The sequence below is a fragment of the Pezoporus flaviventris genome, unplaced genomic scaffold (assembly GCF_033815535.1).
Source record: "Pezoporus flaviventris isolate CSIRO_AGI_PZ_B2104156 unplaced genomic scaffold, CSIRO_AGI_Pfla_v1 ptg000020l, whole genome shotgun sequence".
Lineage (NCBI taxonomy): Eukaryota > Metazoa > Chordata > Aves > Psittaciformes > Psittacidae > Pezoporus > Pezoporus flaviventris.
The window spans coordinates 6,974,066-7,001,901 of NW_026892568.1; the positions used below are offsets into that span (position 1 = coordinate 6,974,066).

At 46.8% G+C, this 27,836-nt stretch overlaps 1 protein-coding gene across 1 annotated transcript; it reads right to left on the reverse strand.

The window, feature by feature from the left end:
• Nucleotides 1–1,257: 1,257 nt before the first annotated feature.
• Nucleotides 1,258–26,141, reverse strand: METRNL (meteorin like, glial cell differentiation regulator). Its single transcript, XM_061455561.1, has 4 exons — nt 25,838–26,141; nt 19,446–19,834; nt 2,953–3,012; nt 1,258–2,217 (listed from the first exon to the last, which is right to left on the reverse strand). The coding sequence occupies exons 1-4, from the start codon at nt 25,942–25,944 to the stop codon at nt 1,901–1,903; spliced, it is 873 nt and encodes a 290-aa protein (XP_061311545.1). The 5' UTR covers nt 25,945–26,141; the 3' UTR covers nt 1,258–1,900.
• Between the last annotated feature and the right edge of the window lie 1,695 nt (nt 26,142–27,836).

Here is a 27,836-nt window from a genome sequence, read left to right on the forward strand (position 1 = left end):
CTCATCCTGCCAGCAGCCACTCTGCACTGGAAAAAGCTCATGAAACACAACAGGAGAGGTTAGGTACAGGGCTTCTGAAATGCACCCTTAGATGTACTTAGTGTTAAATCACAGAATCATTTTTAAGAGCCTACAAAAGGCTGGATTTAGATCCCTGGAAGTGGAAGCAATGTTGCAGGAGAGGGGTTGGGACAGGCAAAGAATGAACCATTTCCACCATCCACTAGTCCTGACCAGTTTCCTTTTAAAGCTCCAAGTAGGATGGGGTGGAACCTTGAACTGTGCAGAATAGGATGCTTTGCTTACAGGAGGCTGGAAGGCAGCTGGGGTCAAAGCAGCAGATAGATGGGTGCCAAATGGGGTTTAGGTCTTTGCAGTCGTAGTTATGGAGCCTCTTAGGATCTTCCTGGCACAGCTAAAAGAAACTCCCATTCTCCAACAGGCCCACAGGAAGAATCTTGCTGAGAGACACCTTTAGTATCACTTTCAGAGGGATTTTGGTCCTGTATACTTCAGGCCTGTATTTTGGTACAACCCTGGGGTCTCAGGAGACATCTCTGTCCTATCCCTCTTAAAACTTGCTGCATCCCCCTGAGAAGACCACCCTCCCTGAGCCTCAGATACAATTACATAAAGGAGAGATGAGGCAAAAGGAGTCACTAAGTGGAAACCTTTTATTTAAAGAACCTGATGCCTAAAATCAAAGTTGGGGTAAGTAGAAAGCACAAAAGAATGAACATAGGCAAGAGGTTAAAGATCCTTGTGAAGGCACCATTGACGTGATGCAGGTTATAGGGAATGATGGGACTGAACAAGGCGGGAGAGCTCCTATATCTCCCTTGGGACAATACCTGCAGAAGTAGCCCACCCTTAGGAAAGCCCTTATTTCCCAGGAAGTGGCCTGGTCCTGTCCCCTGGGACTCCTCGCCCCAAGCTCCCAGCCAGCACAATTCAAAGCTTCTACCAAAGCACGAAAGGGGCATCCTGCTCTTTGGAGCTGCTCCCAAAATAACCCCATTGGCATCAGAGAGAAGCGCACTCAGAGCCTTGCCTGGACACGTGTCTAAAAACTTCCATAAATAGCTCTTGCTTCCCCTTTGAAAAGCACTGCGGCTCCCAGTGCCTCACAGGAACTCTGTTTCTGCTCAGAGAAGCCACAAACTAAGTGAGCAGCCCAGAACTGATCCATGAGCACATCTGGACTAGCTGAGACCGGCCTTATGGAGAAAGGAAAAAATAGATTTTAAACAGCATATGTCAAATCCAGGGACCTTTATTTCTCTGGAATGGAAAGAATTTGCCAGCCTGGACAAAAAACTGCAGGCAGCGATTGTACATTCTTTCAAATAAAAAAGAAGAACACACACACACACAAGAGTTTGGCTCCATAAATTTCTGTCATAAGAAAAAACTTTGAATTGTACACCAAGCTTTTTACAAAGCATCAATGTTACGATGTTTTACCGTGCTCTATCACATTCGCGGCCATTTACACAGAATACATCATACCAAATGCTACATCGGCTTAAAGACAGCTTTCAAAATTAGTATTAAAAAGATACAAAGGCATGTTGGCTTTCATTTGGGTTTTTTATTAAGACATGGGAGTTTTCTTGGTTTGTTTTCCTAAGGAAGTCACTAAAAAAATATAATAACTTAATTCATAAGGACAAGATTGGTTAAAATCCAGCCTTGCTTGCGTGGCAGCCTTCTGAGCTCGTACCTCTGTTGCTTCCATTAGTCTAACTGCAGGCTGCAGAGGTGTCCTGCGGGGTCTCAGCCTGCACTCCACATCTGTCCATGCTCTCAGTTACTGGTTTTGTTCAGAGTTTTCACCGTGGCCAGGAAATATTCCCAGCCAACCGCTGAAAGCGCTCGCTCTTCAGCCAAACGGGGGACTTCAATCTGGGCCAATTTCACATGGGTTTAGCCCTTTGTCTTTTGCCTCTTTGTACATCCTTTGGAAGTCTTTAAAACGAGGGGCACAGCCTAACCTGGCCTCCCCAAAGTGCATGCGTCCCGTGAAAAGGAAGTCTCCATCTCCTGGCTTCACCCCACATTCCAGCAGGGTCTTTATTTGTCCTCGCCAGTTCCCACTCTCCCCTGTGAGCTGGAAGACTTTGCTCTTCTGCCTGTACAGTTTGTTGACACCAACATGGATTATGGATTCCTGCTCCTCTGCCTCATTTGTTACATCCTGAATGGAGCCTCTGATCACTGGAAACAGAAAAAGGACATAAGGAAGGATTACTCAACTCTAGAACCTCGTTCTTCCAGAATAATTCTGGTCCAAATTCAGCCCCATGCAACCAGGCGGTCCAAGGGGAACTGATTTCACTACAGCAGCCCCAGTTTTGGTCCTTTGCTTCTATCAGTAACCTCCAGGATATATTTCTATTTGCTACAGTTCATATTTGTAACCTGCCCAGCAAAGGGCACACACATATTAAACACAAAAATAACTGCTTCAGAAAAATAGCATCAATCATGATAAAGAGTTCTAACAACAAGATACATGGTTAAATCTCCCTGGCAACGTACTTTCTGTTCTTCACCCATTAGAGATACCAGCTAATATTAATTCCCCCTTTAAAAAGAGAAGCACGGAATATTGAAACTTTTGGTCTTTATGAGTCTGTTTTAGGGCAGCAAGTAAAAGCCTTTCCTAGATGCACCCAGGTCTCTGAACTTCTACTTCCATTGTGATTGCTGGGTCATTCTCTGTCCACCCCGGGGAACACAGAATGACCCAGGGTGGACAGAGAAGTGCTGGCTGGGCAGCATGGTTTTGAGGTCCTTCACACCATGTCCTCCTCCCCTTCCCATGCACACAGCTCCTTTAGACCATATTCTCCACTTGTGGAAGCTGCCAAGTGTAAGTAGGTGTCTATCAGTGTTCACGGATGTCACCTTCAAGTGAGCCACCCAAGGGAGAAGGGAGCAATAACTCACCAAAATCACTAGTGCAGACAGCCAAGAGGACCTCAGTGTCACTGCATGGTCGGCAGGGAGCTGGAGAGAAAGGAGAAGGATTAGCAAAGGATTAGATGGTGGTAAATAAATAAACCAGTATTTAAAGTAACCAAAACCGGGACACACACATACACGACACAAGGACAAGTGGTCCAAAGCCCTGTCAGGCATCACTAACACGACAAAAAAACGGAGGCTCACCCTGGCCCCTGTGAGATGCTTGTACTTAAGCAGGAATATGGGTCTCTTTAACACTCCTGCTGGGATATATCATCCAGCAAATGCCCCCCTACTCGCTGCGCTTATGCACAATCTATTTTGATGCTGGGTGCATTTGCAGCATGCTCTGCTCTAAATTCAAAGCTCTCAAAGGCTTTGAAGACCATGTGCCTTTCAAACTCTGATGGCAATGCTTCTTTCTTACAATTTCTACCAAGTGCTGTTGGGCTATTTCACAGCCATTTAGTCTATCACCACATCAAAGATCCAGGAGGTTACGGAGTGGGGGAGGCAAAGAGGGGAGGGGGGGAAAAAAACCCAGCGCATGTGTTTGAGGGCGTTGAGGCAAAGCGGAAACTCGAGCCGGTATCTGCTAGAGCTCAAGCAGCACAAAGACCATTTCCTGTACTGCTGGAAACATTTGGATATCTGCACTAATCTAATCAATGCAAGAATGTGGCTCCTCTTTGTACTCAGCCAGCGATTTCTGAGGAGAAGGTACTGTAAGTCGCAGTACAGATGTTTCTATAATACCCTGTTGAGCTGAGGAATTTGCTTACTATCAGGGTCTGCCCTGCCCAGCGGTGCTAATTAAGTCTGTCCACTGGTGGCCCAAGGATCAGAGCCACGTCCTTGGCTTGATGTCATCTCGAAGCAGCACTTGCACATCACACAGGAAAAGGAAAACCCACCAAGCGTGCTGCTCTGCCTGGATCAGCGCAGGCACAGGCTGCGGCAAAGCAGGGCTCACGCTGGAGATGAGGCGAGGCAGCGGAGATAACGGCGTATTCATCACACAGCCCACCATCAAACCCCCAAGCTGAAGCTACCGCGCTTCTCCCCACCCCCCCAAAAAATGTAGGTTTTGAACCTCAACATCTGAAAACACTTAGTTACCAGATTCCCAAATAGTCCCACCCTTCCTCTCACCCCCACCCAGGGAAGTTTATCCATTGCACTAAGTAGATTTAAAGTAGTCTAAACAACACATAGCTGATGCCTACGACACTCGGCTATTAGCCTTCCTCTGTTAGACAACACAAGCCATTCTTTAAACGTAAGACATGGCAAATCTCTTATTTTTTCCAAGGTCCCAGAAAGGCAGTGATCCAGAAAGAAGGATTATTGAACCAAATCCACCAGATCTGCTCCAGTCAGATGATTAATACAGTGTAACACACATTCTCTTTAATCCTATTAAACAGCAAAATGCACATTTCTGGTCAGGGATATTTGAAGGAATAATTCAAGAAGCTTAAAAAGCTCCAAAAGAAGAGACAAGGAATAGGCAAAATAGTTTTGCTGAAGCATCTGGATCAACTGGGCATTTCTATTTAGCCAAGTCTGAATGCCTCTAGGGCCTTTAGAAAACAAGTCAGCCTTTACTGCCCTTCTCCCCCCCCCAAGCATTTCAGCTCTCTTTTCTGTAAAAAGTTTGGAAGCTGTTTAATATCATGAGAAATACAGAGCCAGGCAATGTCCGGACATAACCAGAGTACTATAATAAATTCAGTCTGAAGATATTTTTAGACTCAATAGGTTTTGATAGGTGGCTAGACCAAATATTAGTCACATAACATCCTACTATGGAATTGTTTCATCCATGGCACTTCCAAATTCACCCAGAGCAAATGCCTCCCTCTGCCCAAATCAGGACCTGAGTTAGAACAACCAAATGGAGAGAACCAGCATCCCAGCACGAATCCTACAGCATTTTCACATGGACAGAAGCTCTATAACAAAGCACAGCTGATGGATGCCCTCAAAATCCACAGCTGCATTTCAGATAGTTTCTTCGGCAAAGATCTAATAATAAAAAGACATCTCAGTCTTTTTAAGTCTGAGTGAAAACAGTCTCGGTTTAGATCAGACATCTCTGTAGTTCGTCCAACCCCATCAGAAAATTGAAATGACTAAGCCATTTTTGTTCTCAGAAGGAGTGCAGCACAAGCAAGAGCATTTAAGATGAAAAGCAAAACACTTTAAAAGTGGTTCCCCTTCCATTTAAACGACTGACACCATAATAAATCAAATTAACAGATCCCCGCATACACACAGAACCAAACAATTTTAATTGTGGACTCTAGGCAAAATCCTGCATCCTTTTTAAATGCAAAAGGAAATTAAAAGTGCTCAGCGTTGCTCACACTAGATCATTACTTATAACCTGCTTCAGATCCATGCTGACTCACAGCAGTTTGGTGGCATGCAAGCTTATTTAACAACCATTTACCACCACCCATCACTGCAATACCAAACATATGAAGAACAGAAATCCTTTTCTGTGGAACAACTCCCACATCTGCATTCACAGAGTATCAAATATATCTTGCAAGTGGCAAAACCAAGGTATGCAAGCACAGATGGAAAGCTGGTCGTGAAGGATTACTTTCGAGGTAAATGGACCATTAAAAAGCAAATAACGTTCACTCGCTACAACCAAAGCTTCATTCCTACACAGCCTCAGAAAAGAAACAAAATCTTTAGGGGGATGCAATGCCTGCACTTTCTTTTGAATCGCAGCCATTAAGGAATCTGTGTGTTGATGCCACAAGTCAGTGATTTTAGCTGCAGTTCAGCAGTCCATCATCCTGGGACCTGCAGGTGTTTTCCTTCATCAGCAGGTCAAAACAACACACACACCTCAGGATAAAATGGGAAGCATCCTTAGAACTAAAAGAAAGAAAACCAAAAGCAGCACTTCACTCACGTACAGCGGGTAAAGATGTTCATGTGCTGGGCAAGCAGGCCCAGTTACTAAACAAGATGCTGTGTTTGTTGGATGCCCGACTCCCCAGGGATGTCGAGGTCTGCCCAGGTTCTCACATCCAAAAGCAAGCCTGTGAACTTGCAACAACAGTATCAACGTCAGCTGCTCTAATTCCTTTAAACTCGATAAGCCAAAGAGCCTTAATTCATACAGCAGCAGGGGAAGGGTGAAAAAAAGAGAGAGAAAAGCAACTTTTTATTGAAGCCCTCTAAAGCCCAGATGCCTATAACTCAACTCCACCGCCGGTGGCATAAAGCCTGCATTGTGCACGTCGGCTGCCGACTCTCCTGGGAATGCCTTTGATGGATTTTGACAGTATCCTGACCTGAAGTAACCTGAGGCAGCCCTCTCCCTCCACCCCCCAGTCCCGTGCCTCCAAAGGCCTCTCTATTCACCTCCCCGCAGAGGGAGATGTAATTACATCATTCCTCACAAGCCAGCAGTCATGTCCCAGCTGCTTTGAGCGATTTGCCCTCTGAACCTGATGTTACCGAGGGGGACATGGTGATACTAACAATAGACTGCACTTGTTGGCCAACAGCTTTGTCAAACCCTTTGCTGGAGGTTGCTGGTCCTCTCCACAGGGAGGCAGAAATGCTCAGGAAGAGAGGGACATGCCCCAAGGAGATGCCATGAGCTCCAGAAGGTCCCAGCTAAACCAGCATGGAGGAGTTGAGTTGTCTAGAAAGGATTTACTGTGAGGGTGCTGAAGCACTGGCACAGGGTGCCCAGAGAAGCTGTGGCTGCCCCATCCCTGGCAGTGCTCAAGGCCAGGTTGAACAGGGCTTGGAGCGGCTTGCTCTAGTAGAAAGTGTCCCTGCCTATGGCAGGGGGCTCAAACTGGATGAGCTTTAAGGTCCCTTCAACCCAAACCATTCTGTGATTCTAACACTGGGGATGGATTTAAGTGCACCGTTACTGGTGCATTTTAGCATGAGTCTCCTCTGCCTCGAAAGCTGTGGGTAGGTGTTGCCATCCCCTCTCAGCACACACACACAGAGCTCCAGTCCTTCCTCCTTTGGTTTGCGACATTTGCACGCAATCCCTCTATCCTCTGAAACCAGGAGATGGGGGTTATTTGAAGGGCAATCGTCATGGTTTAGGATGACAGCTCTCTGCAGGACACGTTCAAAGTGAGACGTATTGGCTCTGGCTGCAGGCGTCACAGAAACCACATGAATGGGCCTGATCTTTTGAAACATTTGTGTTTCAACAGCCACTCATGGTTACAACTGACCTTACCTTACCCCAAACCCAGCTTCCAGCCCATAAGGAAGAAGTCTTCTCTGTCTGCCCTGAATTCTCTGAACATGCTTCCCAAACTCATAGCTATCAAGAAGGCCACATGAATGAGGCTGCGGGTCTCTACGCACTGTCCCAAAGCTTCACAAACTGAGCCCAAAAGCCCTTCTCCATTCACCCTGTCTCTGGGTAGGCTCTGCTGAACATACATCACAGCTCTGGCAGCACGCACAGGAAGAGAGACGCCCTTTAAGCAGAAGTGAAAATGTTGAACACAAAGCAATTGCAGAAAACCGCTTTACCGAGGAATACCCTTTGGTTTTATTGAGCAGCCTGCATACGTGTGCGGTGTGGTAGAGGTGTGGATGGTGGGGGAAGCAAACAGAGCTGGTTTATCTGTGCTTCCAGTTTCCTTGGCATACATCACCCACACGTCAGTGTTTCTGAATAACCCTTTGAAGAGCAGTCAGGGCTTTTAAGTCTCAAAAGCTATTGAGGAGGCCCGGGCAGGGCTGGGGCATTACTTTCTGTTAGTTCTAAGTTTAAATCTTTTGATTAAAACAAACAGTCTTTTCTCTTGCATGCTCAGCAGAAGACATCAAACGCGTCTTGTCACAGGCCAGGTTGATTTAAGCTAAGCCAGCCTCTACTGCAGCACCTCAAGCTGTACCAGTGCGGGGCCACAGCAGCCCCGTCTCCCAGATGAAAGCTCTGAGGCTGACATCAACATTAATTCATATGGAACCAAAAAAAATAACCACCCACAGCCTTCAAATTCTTGCTGGCAGCTCTGTAATTGCAACCGCCCTGGAAAGGGCATCATAGGATGAGTCTCCTTCCTGGAAACATGGAGCGCAGACTTCCGAGAGCAGATCATAAAAATAGAGACGTGGTTTCTCCAGTGATGGTGCATTTCTCAACCCTTTTTTCTAAGGCCTAAGTAGAAATGACTATGTCTTCACTGAATCAGTGACTTAGCTGGGAGAAAAGAGTTTAAGGGCAAGTGTATGTGCATGAAAAAACAGTATCTTGCCCTGATCCTACTTCAACTAATTAAAAGTAGAATAAATCCTTGTAATTATTTCTGCCTCTGTTTGTTCAGGCTTCCTGGCTGAAGAGGCAACACTTCTGCCATGAAACAAACCTCTCACAGCTCATATCCCAAGCAAAGACCTGCCACTTTGCTCTGGAGGTGGACAAGAATTTGACAACCGCTCTGGTTGTCAAGGCATCTCCTTTCTAGATACACCTCCAACTTTCCTCACCCCTTCAGAAAGCTCTTCCTGAGCAAACCAAAATAGCATTCAACCTCAACACTCATAACCCCCACACCGAAACACCACCTAAACTACATCAATGCATCTCCAGTTTAAAATGAACTTGTTAGCTGGAGCTCAGGGCAGCAGAGCAGCATCCAGCACACCTGCATTTAACACAATACCTGCAGCCATGTAGGGAGGGAAAACACGGCCAGATGACACAGAGCATCTCTGCAGCTGGGCTGGAGGTTACTGACACCCAGTCACAACACACAGAGGAGCTCTCTCATCACTCTTTTTGTTTTACAAGGTTTTCCTGTCTTTGGATGGGATAGGATTACACGGCTTTCTGCAAGCACTGCACTTTTTCCAGCCTGTCCGTAGGAAAACGCCAAGTCAGGGAGCAAACACAAGAGCTGGACTTGTGCTGCTCCCAGCCCCTTGGCTCAATAAGCCTCAGACACAGGATCCAAAGGGATTGTGCTTCTTCGTTGAATAGAAAGTTAATGCTATGAATAACATAGAGAGTTTAGTGCTCTTCTGAAGGCAGAAGAATTCATCCTCATGTTTGCTAGGAAGTTCATCTGAGCCCCTATGCTGAGCAGAAAAGGCAGCTCAGAACAAGGATCACGAGCAAAGACACAAAACTCAAAGACTCCCTTCTTCTACAGCCAAAACACAGGCAGGACTTGGTACAGGACAAGATGGTGATTCAGCAGCTGGACCAAAATCATGATGCTGCAATGGACATTCTCCCCTGACCTCTTCATGTGAAGCAGAGATATTTTACCTCTTCAGAAAAGAACGTGTCAACTCCAGCTCCTTGCCTTGGCTCATTTCTAACGTTCAGTTCAACTTGCACATGTGCACAAGTTTCCAGAAGTAACTCGGAAAATACAGACCCTGGCCAAGAACAATTTAAACCTGCAAATAAGTTTAATGAAATGCAGACTTTCATATGCTGGGGCATGGACTGTGCCAAGAGAATTGAGTTAATACCACTTCCTTCCTGCAAAGAAAGGATAAAAAAAGCATACTGTAAACCTCACCATTAGAGATGCGATGACCTTTCTGTTCTGAGGAATGTGAAGACAAGAGACCATAAACTAGAAATTTATCTGTTCACAGAAATGTCTTCCAAGAGGGTATTAAAGCCCTTAAGAGCCAAAGAAGACTATTTTTGTAAACAGGGTGAGGAAGAGATCTGGTCCTACGCAAGCTCCATTTGCAACAGTTTTCAAAATGAAACTTGGCTCAGCAGCTACAGAGCACGTAAGGATCCGCTGGGATTGCAGAGTCAATGCCTTTTTGCTGTTCCAAGATGCAGCACCCCTTCTAACAAATGAGCTGAAAGGTCAGCTAGAAACACAAACAGCCATTTGTTTAAAAATGTAAAAAAAGGAATGAAAAAAGGCATAGAGCAGTTTTTACTCAAGCAGCATTAGACACATGAAACTCTACCTCCAGGCCCATGCAAGAGCTCCATTAACCCAGGAGACATTATGAGGAGTGTCACATCTTCGAGACACTTCTTTTTATCCCACCTCCTCTGGGCTGTGTATTGCTCCATCAGGGAAAAATACTGCCTGTCCTGGACACCACCTCTCTACTGCCATATGCAGCCAACAGGCAGACCTCAGTCTCTATCAGATCCCAACTCGGCTGATCCCAGAGCAGTGTTCAAAGAGCAGTGCTGGGCTCTGGGCTCCCACAGTGCTGTGACAAACCCTGCAACTGGGGTGGGCAGCAACTTAATAGTAACAGGAGCAGTGCCAGCTCCCAGCCGAGCTCCTACACTTACCCATTGCATCACCAGCTCTATAAAAATCCGCCGTTAGAGTCAAGTCTGCAACGTATCGTGTCCAAAAAGCCCTGCTCAGCAGATCAGGCTTGCAGGAAAATTCCTTCTGTCTGGATTGCAGCAGCAGAGAGTGAGTGCAGAAAACAAGAAGTCTCTCTACAACTGTGCTAGTCCACGTTTCTGTGCAAGCAGCATCTGTAATCATCTGCTTTCATTCCCCCCCTTCCTAACTGCAATTAAAGAGAAAAGCAGTCAGTAAGGTAACTGCTGGGAATTCCTCCTGCTGTATGTGCACAAGACACCAATATAAAGCCATAAAAAATACATCTATTTGCTTATCTCACAGAAAACACCCCTCTCCTTCCTCAAACCTACCGCTGCTGCCCAAGGTGGATTAGGAATGGGAAGCGCTGGGCAGGCACAAGGATTGACAAGTTGCTGGAAGCTGGAGGTGCCTCCAAAGGTTTGAGGGACTCCTCGATCTCTCCTCAGTCCTTTTGACAGGGAAGAGCTGAACCTTTCCTGGCTGCCCCAGGAGAACCTGCCAGCACAGGCAACATCACACCTCCATGCTGCTCATCCACCGCCCGGCAGCACAGCACCAAAGCAAGTATTTCTACCGAGTCAAAAAGCAGAGATTTATGGCTTGGCTCATCCCCTCCTAAAATTCACTCAGAAAAGGCTTTTTCCTTTTACAGAAAATGTCATTCCAAAGCCTTTTAAAAGCACGCACTAATCGGACCTAGGAAAACACCAAGCTACAAAGAGAGTTTTGATGTCTTGTTTGGTTTTGTCTCCGATAGCTAACAAAACACTCGGCCAAGATGTCACACAGGGCAGCAAATGAAAAGTAAGGTGTTTTGTACTCCTGTGCCCTGGGGAAGCTATGCAGACAGGCACATGGCTCTGGTGCCAGAGCTTCCCTCTGCCCCTGCCAGGGCTATGGGAAAGGCTGGAGCCAGCACCTACTACCAGGCTGGAAACCTGCCAGGAACACAAAGCCTTCCCTCCCTCCCCACCACTCTCCTTTTCGGTCCGGTCCATTAATGCCTCCTGTGGAGCAGGGGAATAGAATTAAGTAACAAGGGTCTGGTTAAAGTTAAACCCTGAGAGCGCAGTAATGACAGATCAAAGATTAAGTGAGTCTTGAAAAAAAAAAGAAAGCAAGAAAAAGCAGCCAATCTGCACTCCCATCCACACAGGTCCTCCCCCCTGTTTCTAGAAATCAAACTCTTTTTGCTGTGGGAGAGCTCTGAAGGAACAAGGGCAGTTTTCATTATAAAACTGTGTTTATTTGATCAGCCTGTTCTTGAGGAGGACTGTGAAGGGCTCTCATGCAGCGAGATCCTCAATGCTGGAACACTGTCCAGTTAACCCCCCAAAAAGTTAAATAAGGTTTTCCATGTCATCCATGCACAACAGGAAAAGCTTTAAGAGATACACACCTTTTCTTTAACAGCACACATTTCTTTGTTATATTAAGATGATTCACCTGTTCTACAGAAGCTTGGACCTTTTCCTGTTAGATTTCTCACATCCACTCATACATAGATGAAGTCGGTGTAAAGCTCCTCACAGTACGACTGGGGCAGACTTACATCCTATACAAACAGGGATGATCCTAGGGAGTTTAAGGCAACAGAAAGCCAGGCTCCATGCGCATATCAGCACTAATGATCACTACAAGTCTCCCAGCAAGCAGGGCTTCAAACCAGAAGTGCCACAGAGCTTATGCCTGTTGCAGGAATCAATGGCCAAATCCCATACAGAATCATCGAGTTTTGGTTGGAAGGGACCTTAAAGCTCCTCCAGTTCCAAACCCCTGCCATGAGCAGGGACACCTTCCACTAGAGCAGGTTGCTCCAAGCCCCATCCAACCTGGCCTTGAACGCAGCCAGGGATGGGGCAGCCACAGTACAGGAGTCGGAACAGTGCAGAAAGACACCTGAGGAGTGCCCCTATAACTTGTACCAAACAAATCCTTCCACAAATCTGAACCAGCAGCAGAAGTTCATGCTGGATCAAAGCCGTGTGTCATATGGCGGCAGCTTTTTTAACCCAGGATGAAGCCGCCCAAGGTCAGATTTAACATCTCACAGCTTTGGGTCCAGGGTAGCTTCCAAGTATCGTGCAGTATTACAGCGCATATGATGGCTTTTAGAGCAGATGAAGGTGAAAGAGATTTGATGTCATGCAAATTAAGCCCCTAACACAGGGAAAAACTTGGCCCGTGTTTTTCAGTAAGTCTCTTATTCCTCTGGGAAGGTGGGGGGTGGGAAGAGGAATGCGGTTCCCCCGCCCTCCCATCCCTTCTTTAACTACAGCCTCAGGAATTAGCAAACTAAACACTTTTGCAGAGCAAGCACAGAGCATTATTAAAGACTGCCAAGCAACTCCGTTGGATTGCAAATCTGTTTGTGGGACGATCTTCTGCAGCACATAAAGGTCAGAGCAACGCAGAGCCCCAGCTGTCCAGACAATACACCTGACTGCTTATTGGTTTTGACTGCCCACTGAGTTGAGAAATAAGTTAATGGCATTCGTGGCCAGTCTAGCAAAAATAAGCTATTTTCTTGCCCCCTCTCCCCTGCAGCTGTGTATTTATCATTGCAGCTCCATTGTCACCTCCTTTGCCCACTGCAAAACCAACTCTGGTCCTGGCAACATCAAAAGACAAGCAGGGCCAGAGGAGACTGTTGTCAAACTTGTTTTCTTGGGGTGAGGAGATTAAATTAGGGCATCCTAATGTTTGGGGGCTTTTTTTAGGTGAAGGCTTCTCAGTTCAACACTTTTCACCTTACTGAGGCTCAGAGCCCCAAAACATCGCCCTTGCTCAGTTTAGTAACATGAAGAGCATGAGTGTTCCTCAAGCACCAGAACGGCACTTTGAAATCATTTCACACAGGAAGAAACTCAAACAACTTTCCTCTCAAACTCTCACTCCTCTCCCCAGCCAATCAATCATTCGCAGCAGATCTGACCGCTTTTGGCACATGAAGAATAAGAGCAGGTTTCTAGCTCCTCAAAATTACTCCCACTCCAGGCCCTGTTGTACAGCAGCCAGCCTGATCAATTTAGATGTTGATTCACGACAGCCAGTTAGGTGATATACCCTCAAAAACTAGCTTAAAATGCGCTTTTTCAGAGATAAAAAGGCTTCGTGAATGCTGTTTACTCTTCTGTCAAAAGTCACTTTGTATCTGGTTTTGTATCATCATTTACTATGGGAAAATACATGGAAGTTACTACAGAAGATCCTCCTGCAAGGAGGATGAGCACACAAAGAACTACTCAGAAAACAACATCTCCTAAAGCAGGAGTGTCAAAATGGTCGCTTACAAAGCGAATCATTGATGTGTATTTTGAACAACTGCATTAAAGGCTGTTTTCTGGTGGTTTCCTCTTAAAACTTGCTGATGATCTTTTAGAGAGAGAAAAAGCACATAAATTAACAGCAAATTAGTTGTGCGGGTGAGCCTACCTTACATGCCACCCAGACAATGTGTGCTCTGACTTATAGAGCAGATCCCTCATCTCTGCTTTGCTGCTCATTATGCATTTCACCAGCAAATCTTTACAGGAGGAGCACATATCAGTTCTGGTCTGTGCAAATTGAAGCAGACCACATTTGATGTTTTCCCCATTTCTCTGATGGCAGGGGGTGCATTGGAACACAGCCCTGCCAACCCTGCAACACAGAGCAGTGCTCCCACCCCTGCCACACAGCGCGATGCCAGCATCTCAGATGGTCACAATGACTCAAGCAGAACCTGCGCTGAGCATAAAGGTCATGGGGACTTTCAGTTTAAGTGTTCCAAGCCTCTTTCCATCCACCACCTCTTCTGCTAATGGTGGAGATGCAGGGATGACTGGGGTTTCCATACTGCGAATACTGGGGAGACAGCGGGCACACCAGCCACAGCTTCCCGATCAGTGGCCTCTGGGACAAAAAGCAAGAACATTTCCACTCCAAAATGAAGTGGAAAATACTCCAGTCCATCTGCTGCTTCGGGCTACAAAGCTTTACAGCACATTCACCCTCCAATAAAGAAAAGAAACATGGGAATATGGGAGCCACCAGGGGAAGGCATGACATTAGGAGCCGATAGACTGCAATGACAACTGCACTCAGGGAGGATACCTGCAGAGAGGTGGCAGAGTGGTGCCCCACCTCTGCCAAACCCAAACTGCGGTAAAGATCAAAAGTTAAGAGGGGTGCTTCAAAAACCATTCATTGGTAGAAACACCAGCATAGCCCAAATACTTCTGAGCTTTCTTAATTTCCAAGCTGTTTTCTCAGGCCAGTGAATTAACAGCATTCAGGAAATAGCCGGATACTGCTCTTAATGAGTTAACTGGCTTTATCCAGTTTTGCCTTGTTTTTCAGGTACCCACCCAAGTGCTGGACCTCCTATCTGTTAATATTCTCAGCCAGGTACCCAGCATTAATAAAGAAAACGTATAAAACAGCTACTAGAACCTGCACTAAGCTGGTAGATGCCATCAAGATAAAGGGACATTTTTGTTAAAGTTTGACTTCTTTACTGCACAAAAGCGGGTGGGCAATGAAAGAGCTTCCAATTTACCCCTTGAGCTCTAATAACCAAATTACAGACATCTCTGTGAGTGTGCAATGGGAAAAGCAAAATACACAGCTTACATAGAGCTGGATCCAGCACCTGGACACAACACTTGAAACACAGACTTTAGGTAAGAAAACACTGGTTGGTTGGGGTGGGGAGGGGGAAGGATTGACCTTCCTCTCCAAAACGTTTAGTCGAACCTACTGGTTCTTGTTGCAGGCTACTTGAGCAGAAGCTGAAGAACTTAAAAAGCAAATTACTCTCAGGGACCTTCACACTTTTCATAGGAATTTAATCCAAGCAGCTTGCTGTGATGCAGAGCAGACCTAGACCAGACACATGTTCCACTAGAACTGAGAAACTCATGTGGGTCATCACTTTCAAAAAACTCTAGAAACTATATGGCCAAATGACACTTTTGCTGTCTACTTGCCAGTACAGGCAGTAGAGCAAAGAGCCAGGGTGTTTTCTTCCAGCACAAGCAGGAGAGATTAGAATCAACCCAATTCAACAACTTCAACAAGTTCTGCTGCTTCTCAAATGGCCGTTGGCCAAAATGTCACAGTGCTTCAGTACTTCAGCTGGGCAAACACCAAGGCTCGCTTGCAAGCATGAGCTGAAGTTAATGGACCATCAGTGTGGATGGGAATCACATAGAGGTGCAATGCAAAACCTAATCTGAAATCAAAAGTACTTTCAGTCATCCATCACTTTGGGTATCGATAGGAGAACACACCCATTAAGGCATCTGAATTTTCAAGGTGACCCTTCTTAGGGACTACTCACATTAACTGGTGACAAGCACTGCAGCATGCTTGCCTTCACCCACCTTAAGACACTACAAACCCCCAGAAATGTGCTTTTTGGCTTGCTACTATCACAGTAAAAACCTTCCCATACCAAATTTCAGCAGTCTGCACTAAAACCTACCAGTACACTACAAGTACCTCCTACAGTTAGGGAAGTCTTAAGAGAATATGATAAAGCAGACTTAGAGCCCAGAAAAGGGTTAAATCCCCAAAATCTGGGAAATTGTGAGACTTCGCTGTGTCATTCAACCTTCCCGAGCAAAGGGGAAGGCCAATTCTGAACCTGTTGTGTCTTCTACTGAATTATTTGCTAGACTCTGATTAAGTGGGAAAGAATGACTGTAAACTAATAAAACTTGAGGTTTTCTAATTAAACCACAGGCACCCTGCCAAGCATTGTTGATTTGTTGATGCACCCTTCAATGTCAGGACTCCGAGGACACAACAGGTCATTAAAGTATTAAACAGATGACTTATACTCTTTAATCAGAGCTCCCATGCCAGGTTAGGAAGGGAGAGTAAATTCAAGGGCAGAGTACAATAACTATCACCAGGAAACAAACACACCAATTAGGGAAAGCAGAGAGAAGTTGTTAGCAAGTAGTTATTGCACAAGGAAAGGGCTGGATTACTGAGCCCAGCACACCTGGGTCTTTTACTATAGTCATCTGCCTAACTCTGCGCCCTTAAGGAGACAGTGCAATATCGGTGATCTTCGGTCCTTTGCCAGCAAGTGCTGCAAGTGCAAAGTGAGATCAGGAAGAGTGTGAGCTTCCTCCTCTGCCCAGCCCTGCCTGCACAGCTCAGCCCCCATCTGCAACAGCATCTCACGCCTTTGTCATCTCTTAATATGCACTGCCAGCTCTGCTGAGCTCTGTCAAACTGCAACCGACATGAGCAGGCTTGTTTTTCCAGTGTGCAACTGCCAAAAACCACTGTAAGTCACACTTGAGAGCAAGGAACAGAAGTACAGTTGGAGAGACATGCAGAAACTTAAATCCAGTTTTCAGCTCCTTTAAGGTCAGCACTTGCATCTGGCTTGAGCCTCTTCCCTGATGAAGGAATCACCAGTGATTTCAGTCAATGGGCTGTAAACTTCCCCTCCAATCGAACAGCTCCGTAAAGGGCATTTCTTTGGAGGTTTCACACAGTAACTAGAAGCAGCTCCAGAAGAAAGAAGGTCCACGAACGACAGAGAGCCCTAGGTGTATTGCTCTATGGAAGCCTCACAAGGCAGCTATTTGGCAGTTTCCCCAGACATATAGATATTTATAGGAGAATAAAAGCGCTCATCTGACTGAGTAGTGGAAAGAGTCATGTATGGCATTTCCATCGTGTTTTCACCCCCCGCTGCCCCACCCCAGTCTGGAGATCCAAAAAAAGGCAAGAGAAATCATTTAAAATACAATAGAGATCCCTAGTTTGCCCCAAAGGCTCTGCTGATGAACTATTAAAAAGCTTCTTCTGTCCAAACAAGACCCTTGGAGCACGAAGCAGATAGCCTACCACATTGTTTCATAAGACAGCACTGAAATTCAACCAGTGTCTGTTACAGCTGAAAATACAGCAGTCACAGAAAAAGTGATTTAATATGCCTATCAAAGAGGAAGGCTGTAATTGGATGCAGTCCTCAGTCTGACTTCGGAAAGTCTCTGAAAAACGGTCCCATCAGCTTTAAACATCTCCCCAAGATTTTACATGGAACGAAGTTCTAAAAACACAGCGGTTTGTGCTGCCTTGGCATGTAAAGTATGGCAGCAGCAAGTCCTCAGGATTTTAGCACAGCTTGGGAGAAACCATATCTACGTGCAAACTAAAACCAGTAGTGACAGGCAGGATTTCTCATGGTTTGTTTTACTATATGCGAAAACAAGTTCAACTTTTGGGGGAAAATAGGTAAATATAGCTCTTTTCTTGGTAAGTTTAAGTCACTTATCACTACCCTGCCTGCGTCTCCATTCTCAGCTTGTCAAAGAAAGAAGGACTGAATCTGGGAACATTCTCCAAATAACTGATTAAACAATGTATTTAATGTCTTCGACAATGGAATTTTACTACATAGCTAACATTCTGCACAGCATATTCATCTTTGCAGAAATGATCTTACTGGGAAAACAGCTCTGCAGCAGACCCCCTACTTCTTTTGCAGCACTGGTAAAACATAGAAGCAGAGAAGTCTACTTAAAACACAGAACACTCAATAGTAAGCTACAAGTTGCATACACAGTAAGAGCAAAGAAGACAACTTCCATATTTTAATATTTGTGTTTATAGGTTTTTTTGTTTTAATGGCAAACACGCCATCTATCAGTTACTGGGGTTACTGCATTAGCCCTTAGCCAAGCTCCTCCTTGCTAAGAGCAGCTCATCTCAGACGAACTAAGATCTGTACAACAAAAAGCAGCCACACCTGAATTGGTGTGCCAACACCTAAATGCTAACAGGGTGGTGAGTACACACAAATATACAAACTTCTAAACCCAGAATCCTGTTGTGGAAGGGAGAGGATGGGACTCGGCTCTGCCATCACTAACTCTGAAAAAGGAGGAGGGATGCAATGCCTGGAAGATGCAGGTGCAGTTTAATTAAGCCACACTGCTGCTTACCAAGTATGAACTTCGGCAAAGCATATGGCATCACTACCACAGAATCTACAGACAGCCTAAGTATGGTGTTTTAGGCTCACTTCACACTGGGTTTTACCTGGGGTCAGTGCTGGGAGGACTCTTCTCCCTGCAGCAGGGCTGCCTTCACTCCCTACCATTTCAAAAGGGAAATCTGGCTGCCACTACAGCCTTCCCCCTTAAAATACCTAAACCCTGAAACCTCCCTTAGTCAGCTGGGACATTCCTTAGGCTATTCTGGACATTTCCCCTCCTTGGTTTTGGGGATAAAAGCTAGAGGCAATGCTGAATGGAAATGCATGAACCAGATACACCCATCTAAAGAGAATTCCCCCCCCCCTCCACAAATGCTTGTTTTTCTTCTTCTCAAGCCATTTAATCGATTAGCACAATTAGGTTACACCTAGAGCTATTGTTCCCAAATGGTATTTAGCTTGCTATTTGGTATCAGACTTTAAAGGCTTTGTAAGCTCTTTCAGTTTGTCCACTCCCCCTTCCTACAAGCTTTTCATTGGTGTAAAACTCCTCCCTACAAAACTTGCTTTTTTGTAATGGTTGAGAAAAGACAACACTGGCATTGTAAAAGTATTGTCATGGTGTTGAAGAGCTCTGCCACGGTACAGTAAGGCTCAAGAGTGTAATAAGCAGAGCTGAGGAAGGAACACACCGTTTTCCTTGTTAAAAAAAAAGCAGCAATAATTAGGTCAGCAAGTAGCAGTAGTTGCAGAGGGACAAAAAAACCCACGGAAAAGGAGTTCCTCCTTGTTTCAATGTTTATTATTCAAAACATGCAGCGGGGTCTTAAAAACTGAGTAAAAAAGTAGTTAGAAAACTGTTACAGCAAGGCTCGGAAGCCCAGTTCACACTGGAGTTCAGTGCAGGGTAAAGCCAGCTCCTGTGATTCACCCCACGCCTGCAAAGGGAGAATCATTCACCATGTCACCCTTAACAAATCATTTGGAAGGCAGCCTATGCTACCAGCTTCCAAAAAACAACAGCAAAAAGAAAACAGAAGAAAATTAATTCTTCCGCAATAGCCTGTTTATAAAACATGTCCTTAAAAGCACATGAAATTCAGACCCAACACTTCCCCACTCACTCCCTCAGCCATCTGTTATGCATCCAACATAGCACGTGAAAATACAACCAGTATCCCACAACTCACCAGAAACTGTGTGCAAATCAGATGCTACCCCCTTGCTCATCAATTCGTACTGGAAGCCTGTAATCTTCCTGCTAATGTCCTGCTGAGGAGTGGCCTCAATAAACAGGCCCCCCTGATCATAGCCGAAGCAATACACTTTACTGGGGCTGCGATCTCCATCTTGGACCAAGAGTTTCAGTTCTCCAGTTTTTTCCAAATAAATATTTGCTCCTGCAGAGTCCTTGAAGGGCTTTATGCAAACAGTCAAATGTTTGTAAGAGGCAGGTGAAGTATTGGGCCGCAGGTTGACTATGAGTGCTCCCGTGGGATACATCCACTCTATTGACCCTTCAGAACAGCGGAGGTAGACCTGTTCAACATCCTTCTTGTGAGACTCGTGAGTTAAGCCACTGGGGGAAGAAAGAAAGAGAAAGTTAGAGAAATGAGAGCACTGGTAACGTGACTGTCATAACCTCAAACCTTCAAAGACCCACATCAACAAACGCAGGAAACCTATGACACTATTGAGTATTTGCCCATCCTGCTCAGCAGCACTCAGAAGTGCTCGTCTCTTTTCCAAGACTGCAACCTTAACATTAGGAGACAATCTTAAATCATCTCCCAGAAGAAAAAGTCAATCCACTCGTAACTGACTTCAAAATGAAATAGGATATAAGCACATGATCAAAAGCAATTCAATTACTACAGCCTCAGTTACTGCCCATCAGCTGAGCTGTGGCAAATGACTTGGTGCATACTAAGTAAAGCACGTACACCTGAACTCCCTTCCTGGTGGCTTAAACCAGCACCTTCTCCAGCTTCACAGATCAGACTCCACCTTTTTTTCTAAGTACTTTGTTCCCCTTCCAAGTCTATATTCCCAATGGATCTGAAACTGGGAAGGATGCCAAGCTCACCCTGTGAACTAGAGCAAAGGGATGTTCTGGGTGCTGCTGATAGCCTCTGCCCCAGCTGGGCAGCCCCAGTCTCCAAACTGGGAGGTAAGAAAAGAAGACACTACACTTCTCAGTCATAGCTGGGGAAGCATCGAACTATGTTGCTTTCTTTAACATTCCTGTTCCCTCTAGTCTCCCCAGTTAGGTTTAAGTTTAGCTTCTAATTTTATTGCCCAGCTTTGATGGGCTGCAAGCAGACACACAGCTATGGACATTCAGCAAAAAAGAGAACATGTGGCCTCTCACTATTGCTGGGGCACAGGGCCACCATCAGTCCTGTGCCCTTACGAGCACCATGGCAAAGAATTAACAGCCTTTTTGAGAGCCGGTGATCACAGAAATGGGATAGGAAGACAACACAGGGATCCCAGGACCAACTGCTAGTGAAAGGAAATCAAACTGCCATGCTTGGGCAGGATGCCTAGTAAAGCCCCATGAGTTGTCTGCCAACAGGCTAAACTGGGGACAGCTCTAAACAACTGTTTGCTGCCTGTCACTTGATGCTGGACCAACCCCACAGGTTCTTTATCCAGAGTGACTCAAAGCACTACTAGGACACTGCACACTGTAGGCACTCCAGTTAAAAGAAAAAGTTGTGGGGAGCCTGGTTTATTGGTTCCAGTATTTGGGCAATTAGGCAAAACCCTTTTGTCCCAGTCCCTGTCCTGTCACAAACCTATTACACAAGCAAGGGCAAATCACTTCACTACCAAGCTTGTTTCTCCTCCTACCCTTTGTGCACCTAGTTTCCAAACATAGAATCATAGAATCACAGAACAGTTAGGGTTGGAAAGGACCTTAAGATCATCCAGTTCCAACCCCCCTGCCATGGGCAGGGACACCTCACACTAAACCATCTCACCCAAGGCATCGTCCAACCTGGTCTTGAACACTGCCAGGGATAGAGCATTCACAACTTCTCTGGGCAACCCATTCCAGTGCCTCACCACCCTAACAGGAAAGAATTTCCTCCTTATATCAAATCTAAACTTCCCCTGTTTAAGTTTTAACCCATCAGCCCTTGTCCTGTCACTACAGTCCCTAATGAAGAGTCCCTCCCCAGCATAAGCATCTTTTACTCTCTGTGAAGCACCACTCAAAACGGGACTCTTCAACACAGCTCACGGGTCTGCTTTGCAATACTTCACGACATTCCCACTTGTAGGCGGATGAACCAAGACAAGGAAAAAAAAAGTAACTGAAAAGGATGAAGTAACTCGTCTGAGATTGCACAGGAAACCTGTGGTGAAGAATGTATTTTAGTGTAGTGCAAGTAATGACAACAACTTCTGGTTTCTCCACAGAAACCTCCAAATACACAGCTCCCCACCCCAAAGATATATTCAGGTGCTGAGCCTGGTTTAAATTCAAGTCAGCATTTAGAAAGTAACAAGAAGCCATGCGTAAAAGAAGGGGGGGGAAGCCATATGGTTTGCATTTACTGTTGATGTGACTCATTATTGTGAGTGTCAGTGTGACCCATTCGATAGAGGTTACACGAGGAAGCTCAGAAAAAAAAGTCATATTTAATAACAATGGTGCCTGCAAACATGTGCTTTTGAACTATCTTGAAAGCCACATCAAGAACACAGATGAGGAGAAAAGAGGGACAAGTTTTTGACCTTTAGTCTCTTGCCCTCAGATTCAGTAGTACTTGACACATTCAGGAAACTTAACGTGCGATGGGATATTTCAAGTTGACTGTAAATCCACATCTGGTCCACAAACCCGGTTTCACCACAGCATGCACACGGTGCCACTCAACAGAAAACACAGAAGTCTGTTTATGCGCAAGCAGTGAGTCAGTAAAAGTCAAGAGTGTAAAGCTTATCCCTCAGCAAAGGGGCAAAAAACTACCCTCACTCATCACTCGCTCCTTCTCAAGATATCGAAACAAGCAGCAGAGGTTTTGCAGGACTTATACTGGCAAATTCCATGCTGAAGCCTGAGTGGTTAAACACAAGGAAGATACCAGGGGCAAAACTCTGAACTCCTGCAGTGAAACTGCTCTTGCAAGTGATCCCAGCAACACTGAGGCACTGAATTTCTGCCAGGGAAAAAAGCTTTAACATTCATTTTGTTCAAACATTCATGCTGTTCAAACAAAACCAGGGTGGACTCTGAAATTATCTTCTGAAAGCCAATTATATCCCACAGGCAAGAGTGATGCCATTAGACAGATACATCAAGCACAAGTACCTGCACACATTAAGCCTTGTAATAAAGGATGACTCAAAAGCAGATTTCAAAATACCTGCTCACATTACTTAACAGCAACCACCATCATCCAGTAAAACCTGTCACTTTGCTTTCTGTCCAAATGAATTGTCACCACATTGAGGGACTGTTTAGCATCACATTTAGTGTTCACTGCCAGTCGTCAGATACACCACATCCATAAAATAAGGGAGGTCCAGGAGCCCCCCTCCTCACCCCCAAGCTCATTTGAGTTCTGGTTTTTTAAGTACATGGCATGGAGATAGGGCAGCTCCTTCATGGTTACAGTGATGGATGAGCAATCCATCCTCCCTTTCAAATCTGTGCTGTTTATTGGAACTTACTTCTACAACAAGCACTACTTCCTCATACCAGTCCATGAGGACATCCTGACTCACTGCATTTGTCTTCTCATTCTTCTCCCTTTCTGTGGTTTCAGCCATCCCCCTGTGTCTGCCCTAGAAGATCTATTATGGTATCAGTGCAATAAACTGTTATGCTGCAACAGGTGTTATTTAAAGAAAAAGGGAGCAGGAGGAATATCCACACTGTCTACTTCAGCTATTTACTTTATTTATTCTATTACAGATGCTCTGAAGAGCCCTAGAAATACCCACTTCCTCCCAGCAGCCCTCTGCGAACACAGGGAACTTTTGCTCCTAACTCCAAATCCATCTAGGGAGCATCCAGACTTCCCCAGAACCGCCACTGGTGCAGAGAGTGAGATGGATGGACAAAAGCAGCCACATCAGAACTGAATTCTTGCTCCTACAGTCTACAGTGAAAACCACCAGACCAGTATATTCTTAGTGTGTCACTGAAATGCTCTTGCCCAAAGCATCGAGACGTCATTGCAGCATAAAAACCTGAAGTTACAGCAACAGTAATAACCAGACACACACCACTGTGAAGTTTCTGCTTTCTTCTGGACAAAGCTTTCCTGGAAGCTCTCTGCCAAGCTGTTTAAGATGCTGCTATGGCCTACTGAGTGTACTTAAATTGCAGGTGTCAAGCTGTGCATTGCATCAGATTTCCTTGGAAGTGTGGGGTATCTACAGGAATCCCAGAGAAGCTCTTCATCCTGCTCTAGGATATAAGCTTGTCATTTCTCCACAAGCTAAAGGGGGGGGGGGGGGGGAATCATATCCAGAATATTCTAAGATTGTTGCTTTTAATATAGATATGTATACAAAAGGTGAGAAAACACCTTCAGGTTTATTGTAGGAGGTAGCTGGACTCTCAAATCTGCCAGCACAAGAACTTCACTGTGGGAACAAAGACTACATTTTGGCATTCCAGCTCGTAGGGCTTTCAAAGTGAGTTGAGGTAAAAAAACATCACATGACTTCAAAACACTATATTCCACATAAAAATCCTTTCTGACCCATAAAGCTATTAGTACTCACATTGAAATATTTAATTAGAGGGTATTTTACTGGTACATCAAATTACCTTTCCTTCCTTCTCCACTGCTTGCCTTTCAGGACAAAGCAGATGCTATTAAACAGCCCCAGGAGCACCAGCATTGCTGACAACACCTGTTTGCTACCAGTAAGACCAAAGCCAGCCTGGTTTACTCTTGACTCTTGTCCACCCGGGCTCTGGGACTACCTCACTCAAGCGAAACCACCCAGACTGAACTGTGTAGGAAGGCAGCTTGTCCTTCCCTGTGCCCCCTTCCCTGTGCCTCCAACAGCATCATCATGGAGTCATCACCACTTTGCTCACCAGAGCAACAGCAGGCGAGTCAGTCCAAGCTTGTACCATCAGTTCATCCCAAACTCGGTCACAGAAAATGCATCGCCCCCCTTAGCTGATATGGGAGGCATTGCTTATTCCAGCTCTGCTCAGATGGCATGGGCAGACACTGCTTGCTCGAAGAAAACAGGACAAAAATAAGAAAGAAACAGGACAAGACTTGTCATCACCCCTTTAAAAAACATGCTGTGGCACCATGTGGTAAGGTCCTGGTAAGTATATGCAGCTGGGATGCTTAGGGATGAAAGCAGGTACAGCTTTCGGGCTTGTGGGGGGCTATGTGATGGTTGCTAAAGTAAAATGACACAATTAGGAGTTTGCCACAGAAATAATACGGTTTGGTCCCAATTGAACAGACTCACCTTCAGGAGGATTCACTGTGATTAGCTACACATCAGTTGTAAAGAGTCAAGAAAAGTTCAGAAAAGAAGTAAATACTAAGCATCTGTACATTTTGGACAGTGACAGATAAGAAATTACTACGGTGAAAGTCAATCCAGCTGTTTCCCTTCCATGAATTCTCCCTACTCCAAAATACCTTACTGATACAGGCTGACTAAAGGTTTATTCTAAAGCAAGTCAGATTTAAGCAGAACATTAGAGTCCAAACGTTTTACGCTGCGAGGACAGAAAGCCGAGCCCAGCAACACCTGCCTGTTAGCAGAGTCGCTTCTTTAAAAGTAAGAACAGTGGAGGAGGTCACAGACCCAACCACACACGCTAAACTTATTACAAGCAATTAAAGGCAAGATAATTTGGGAGATAAACACTTGAGAACTGGAGAGGTTTCACAACCCGTGCAATTAGAATAAATCAAGAGTGAAGCCGCTGTGCCAGCCCCCGCTCCCAGGGCTCACCATCATCTCCATACCCTCCGCGGGACGGAGTGCGGGATGATGATCCCATCCCGGGAGCAGGGGTGACACCAGGCGGGGGGGGGGTGTGCGGGTCTGCGGCGGCATCGCTCCGCAGGTGCAGCGCACCCGGGGCCGGCCCCAGCGAGCCGCGGCAGCCGGAGAAGCCACTGCAGAGAGCCGGGGCCGGCGGACGCGCAGCCGGAGCCTGTCCGCTCCCACTGATTCCCCGGGCGCGGCCGCCGGAGAAGATGGTCGCGGGGAGAAACTTCTCCGCGGCGGACATGGCACCGCCCTCCTCCTCCTCCTCTTCCCCAGCCCCCCGAGCCGCGCTGCCGGGCGGGGGGAACCCAGCCCGCCCCGGCCCCTCCATCCCTCCCGCAGCCGCTGTCCCCCGCCCCTCCGCGGCCAGCGGCGCCGGCTCCGCGGGGCAGCGCGGGGAGGCAGAGCCGCGCCAGCCCCTTCCCCGAGTGCCGGCCGGGCACCGCGGCTCCCCGCGCCGCTCCGCAGCGGGAGGGCTCTCCCTTTTGTGTTCGGCACCAACTTCTTCCCCCGGCGGGGCGGGGATGGACGTGGCAGCCCCCGCTCGCCCCCCTAAGCCCCCCATTGCGGCGGGGTCCCTCCTCACCTCCCCTTCCAGTTGCACAGGTCGCTGGAGTACTGAGCCGCGGCGCCCAGCAGCAGCCGCAGCCCCAGGAGCAGCGGCAGGAGCCCGGCGGCCGGGGCGCTCCGCATGGTCCCCCCCGGCCCGGTGCGAATGCGGTGCAAGGCGGCGCGGAGCGATGCAGCGGCGGGAGCTCGCCTACATGGCAGAGAACGGAGCAACTACCCCATGCCCGCTTCCACGCTGCGCCGCTCCGACTCAGCTCTGAAGTTCGCAGGAGCGGGCTGCGGGCTCCAGCTGAGGGGCGGGGAGCGGCCCTGCCTCCCCGGGCCGCCCGCGGGGACCCGGCTCCGCCCTCCCCGCCCGTCCCTCCTCCCTCCCTCCCTTGCTGCAAAACGCGGCACCGGATCGAGAGCTGCGGCTGCCCCGTGAGCACGGCTCGGCTCGGTTCGGACCCCGCCGGAGCGGCCCCTGCCCTGCCTGTCCTGTCCTGTCCTGTCCCGTCCCGTCCCGTCCCGTCCCTCAGCGCACGGGGCAGCGGTGATGGCCGGCAGGAGCAGAGGGTTTCCTTTGGCCTCCCTGCGGTGGGGAAGCGGTGGGTGCTGGCACTGACCCGCACTGCGGGGACAGCCGGTGCCAGCCGTGCACCCCGGGTCCCCTGCCCGCAGCAGGTTTCCACCTGGGCGCTTTGCAGCGTGCGGGGAGGGGGGAGATGAATTTGCTGAAACCTTCTTGTGTCTTCACTTAGCAGGAAGCACTTGGGACTCGATGGTGTTTGTAAAACTCTCCAACACTTAATGACCACTCTGGATAACTCCTTGTCTTGTTTAATGTCCCCGTTTATTCCACTGTTGACTTCAGATACTTAATCCTTGGTGGCAGAGTGCCTTCTGCGAGAAACTAGAGGCAAAAAAAGAATGCCTTCTAGGATGTGAGGGAAGCGCAGGAAGTGAATCAGCCCAAAACCCAAAGTACCAGGGCCAGGATAAATGGGGAAAAGAACCCTGGATATGGGGACAGGGCGAGAGGATCCAGCTGCACACAGGCTGTGCTCCGATATGCCAGGCGCCACGTATTTCTGTCAAAGAAGCAACAAGGGAGTCGAGATTGATACTGTACATCCGCAGATAGGAGAGGGGTTAAAGCATTTCCAGATCACCGAGTTTCTTGGTCTCCTGTTGCTCTTTTCAAGTGCCTGTCAGGCAGTTTTGTTAAGGGCACCGCACAGATTTTTCTAGGTGAGAGTTCATAGATGAGTATTAAACATTTACACCCTGCTCACAGTGTGTTTCCCTCGTTAGTACCTTTTAAAACACCTTGCAAAGTGCCCTGGTGCTGTCTGGGAGGATCTGCTGGCTAAACTGGGATATTCCAGTTCTGAGTGCTTCCTGCCTGCTTCTGCACCGGGGATTAAATCCTTTGCAGTGCCATTTGCGGGGTTAGCTTTTCATGTCGTTTTTGTTTGGTAAATTACAGGTACTGTTCTGTTGATGATGATGTATTAACATAATTACAGTAATTCCATCAAATGATGCAATGCATGTAAATATGTAATTAGCATGCAGGGACAACACTGAGCAAAGTGATGACAACATGCAATAAATGCAAAATGCTTTATTCTCCCGGTCATGTGCAGCGACACGGGCTTTAGAGCTCAGTGCCTTGATTATTGCTTTAGAAGGAGATTTTGTTGGAATGTTTTGCTTCCTTCCCTCATACTGGAAAGAAAAGCATACAGAGACAACGTCGTAGGGCTTTATTCCTCCGTGTGTTTAGATGTGAGACCCTCTGCCTGCCTCCCAACTTACTGTATCTGATTTCCTTTGCAATATTCTAACTCACTGCATTTGACAAAACAAACAAGTGCCCAGGCAGCTGCTCACATTACACTTTGGAACTTTGGAAACTGGCTGAAAACTGGGAACTTTACGATACAGAACAGCATGTGCTATTTTGCAGTTGCCACTGCCACTGGCTTTCCTTCTCCCCCTTCAGAAAAGGCAGCAGCATTTAGTTCAGGGGA

Bases quoted from the DNA above. Each gene is read 5' to 3' on its own strand.
- METRNL (XM_061455561.1), bottom strand. From the start codon at position 25,944: ATGCGGAGCGCCCCGGCCGCCGGGCTCCTGCCGCTGCTCCTGGGGCTG. The intron at 19,835-25,837 runs GTGAGGAGGGAC...TTCTTCCCCCAG, and splicing joins CTGTGCAACTGGAAGGGGAG to TGGCTTAACTCACGAGTCTC. The intron at 2,218-2,952 runs GTGAGTTATTGC...TTCTGTTTCCAG, and splicing joins TGTCTGCACTAGTGATTTTG to TGATCAGAGGCTCCATTCAG.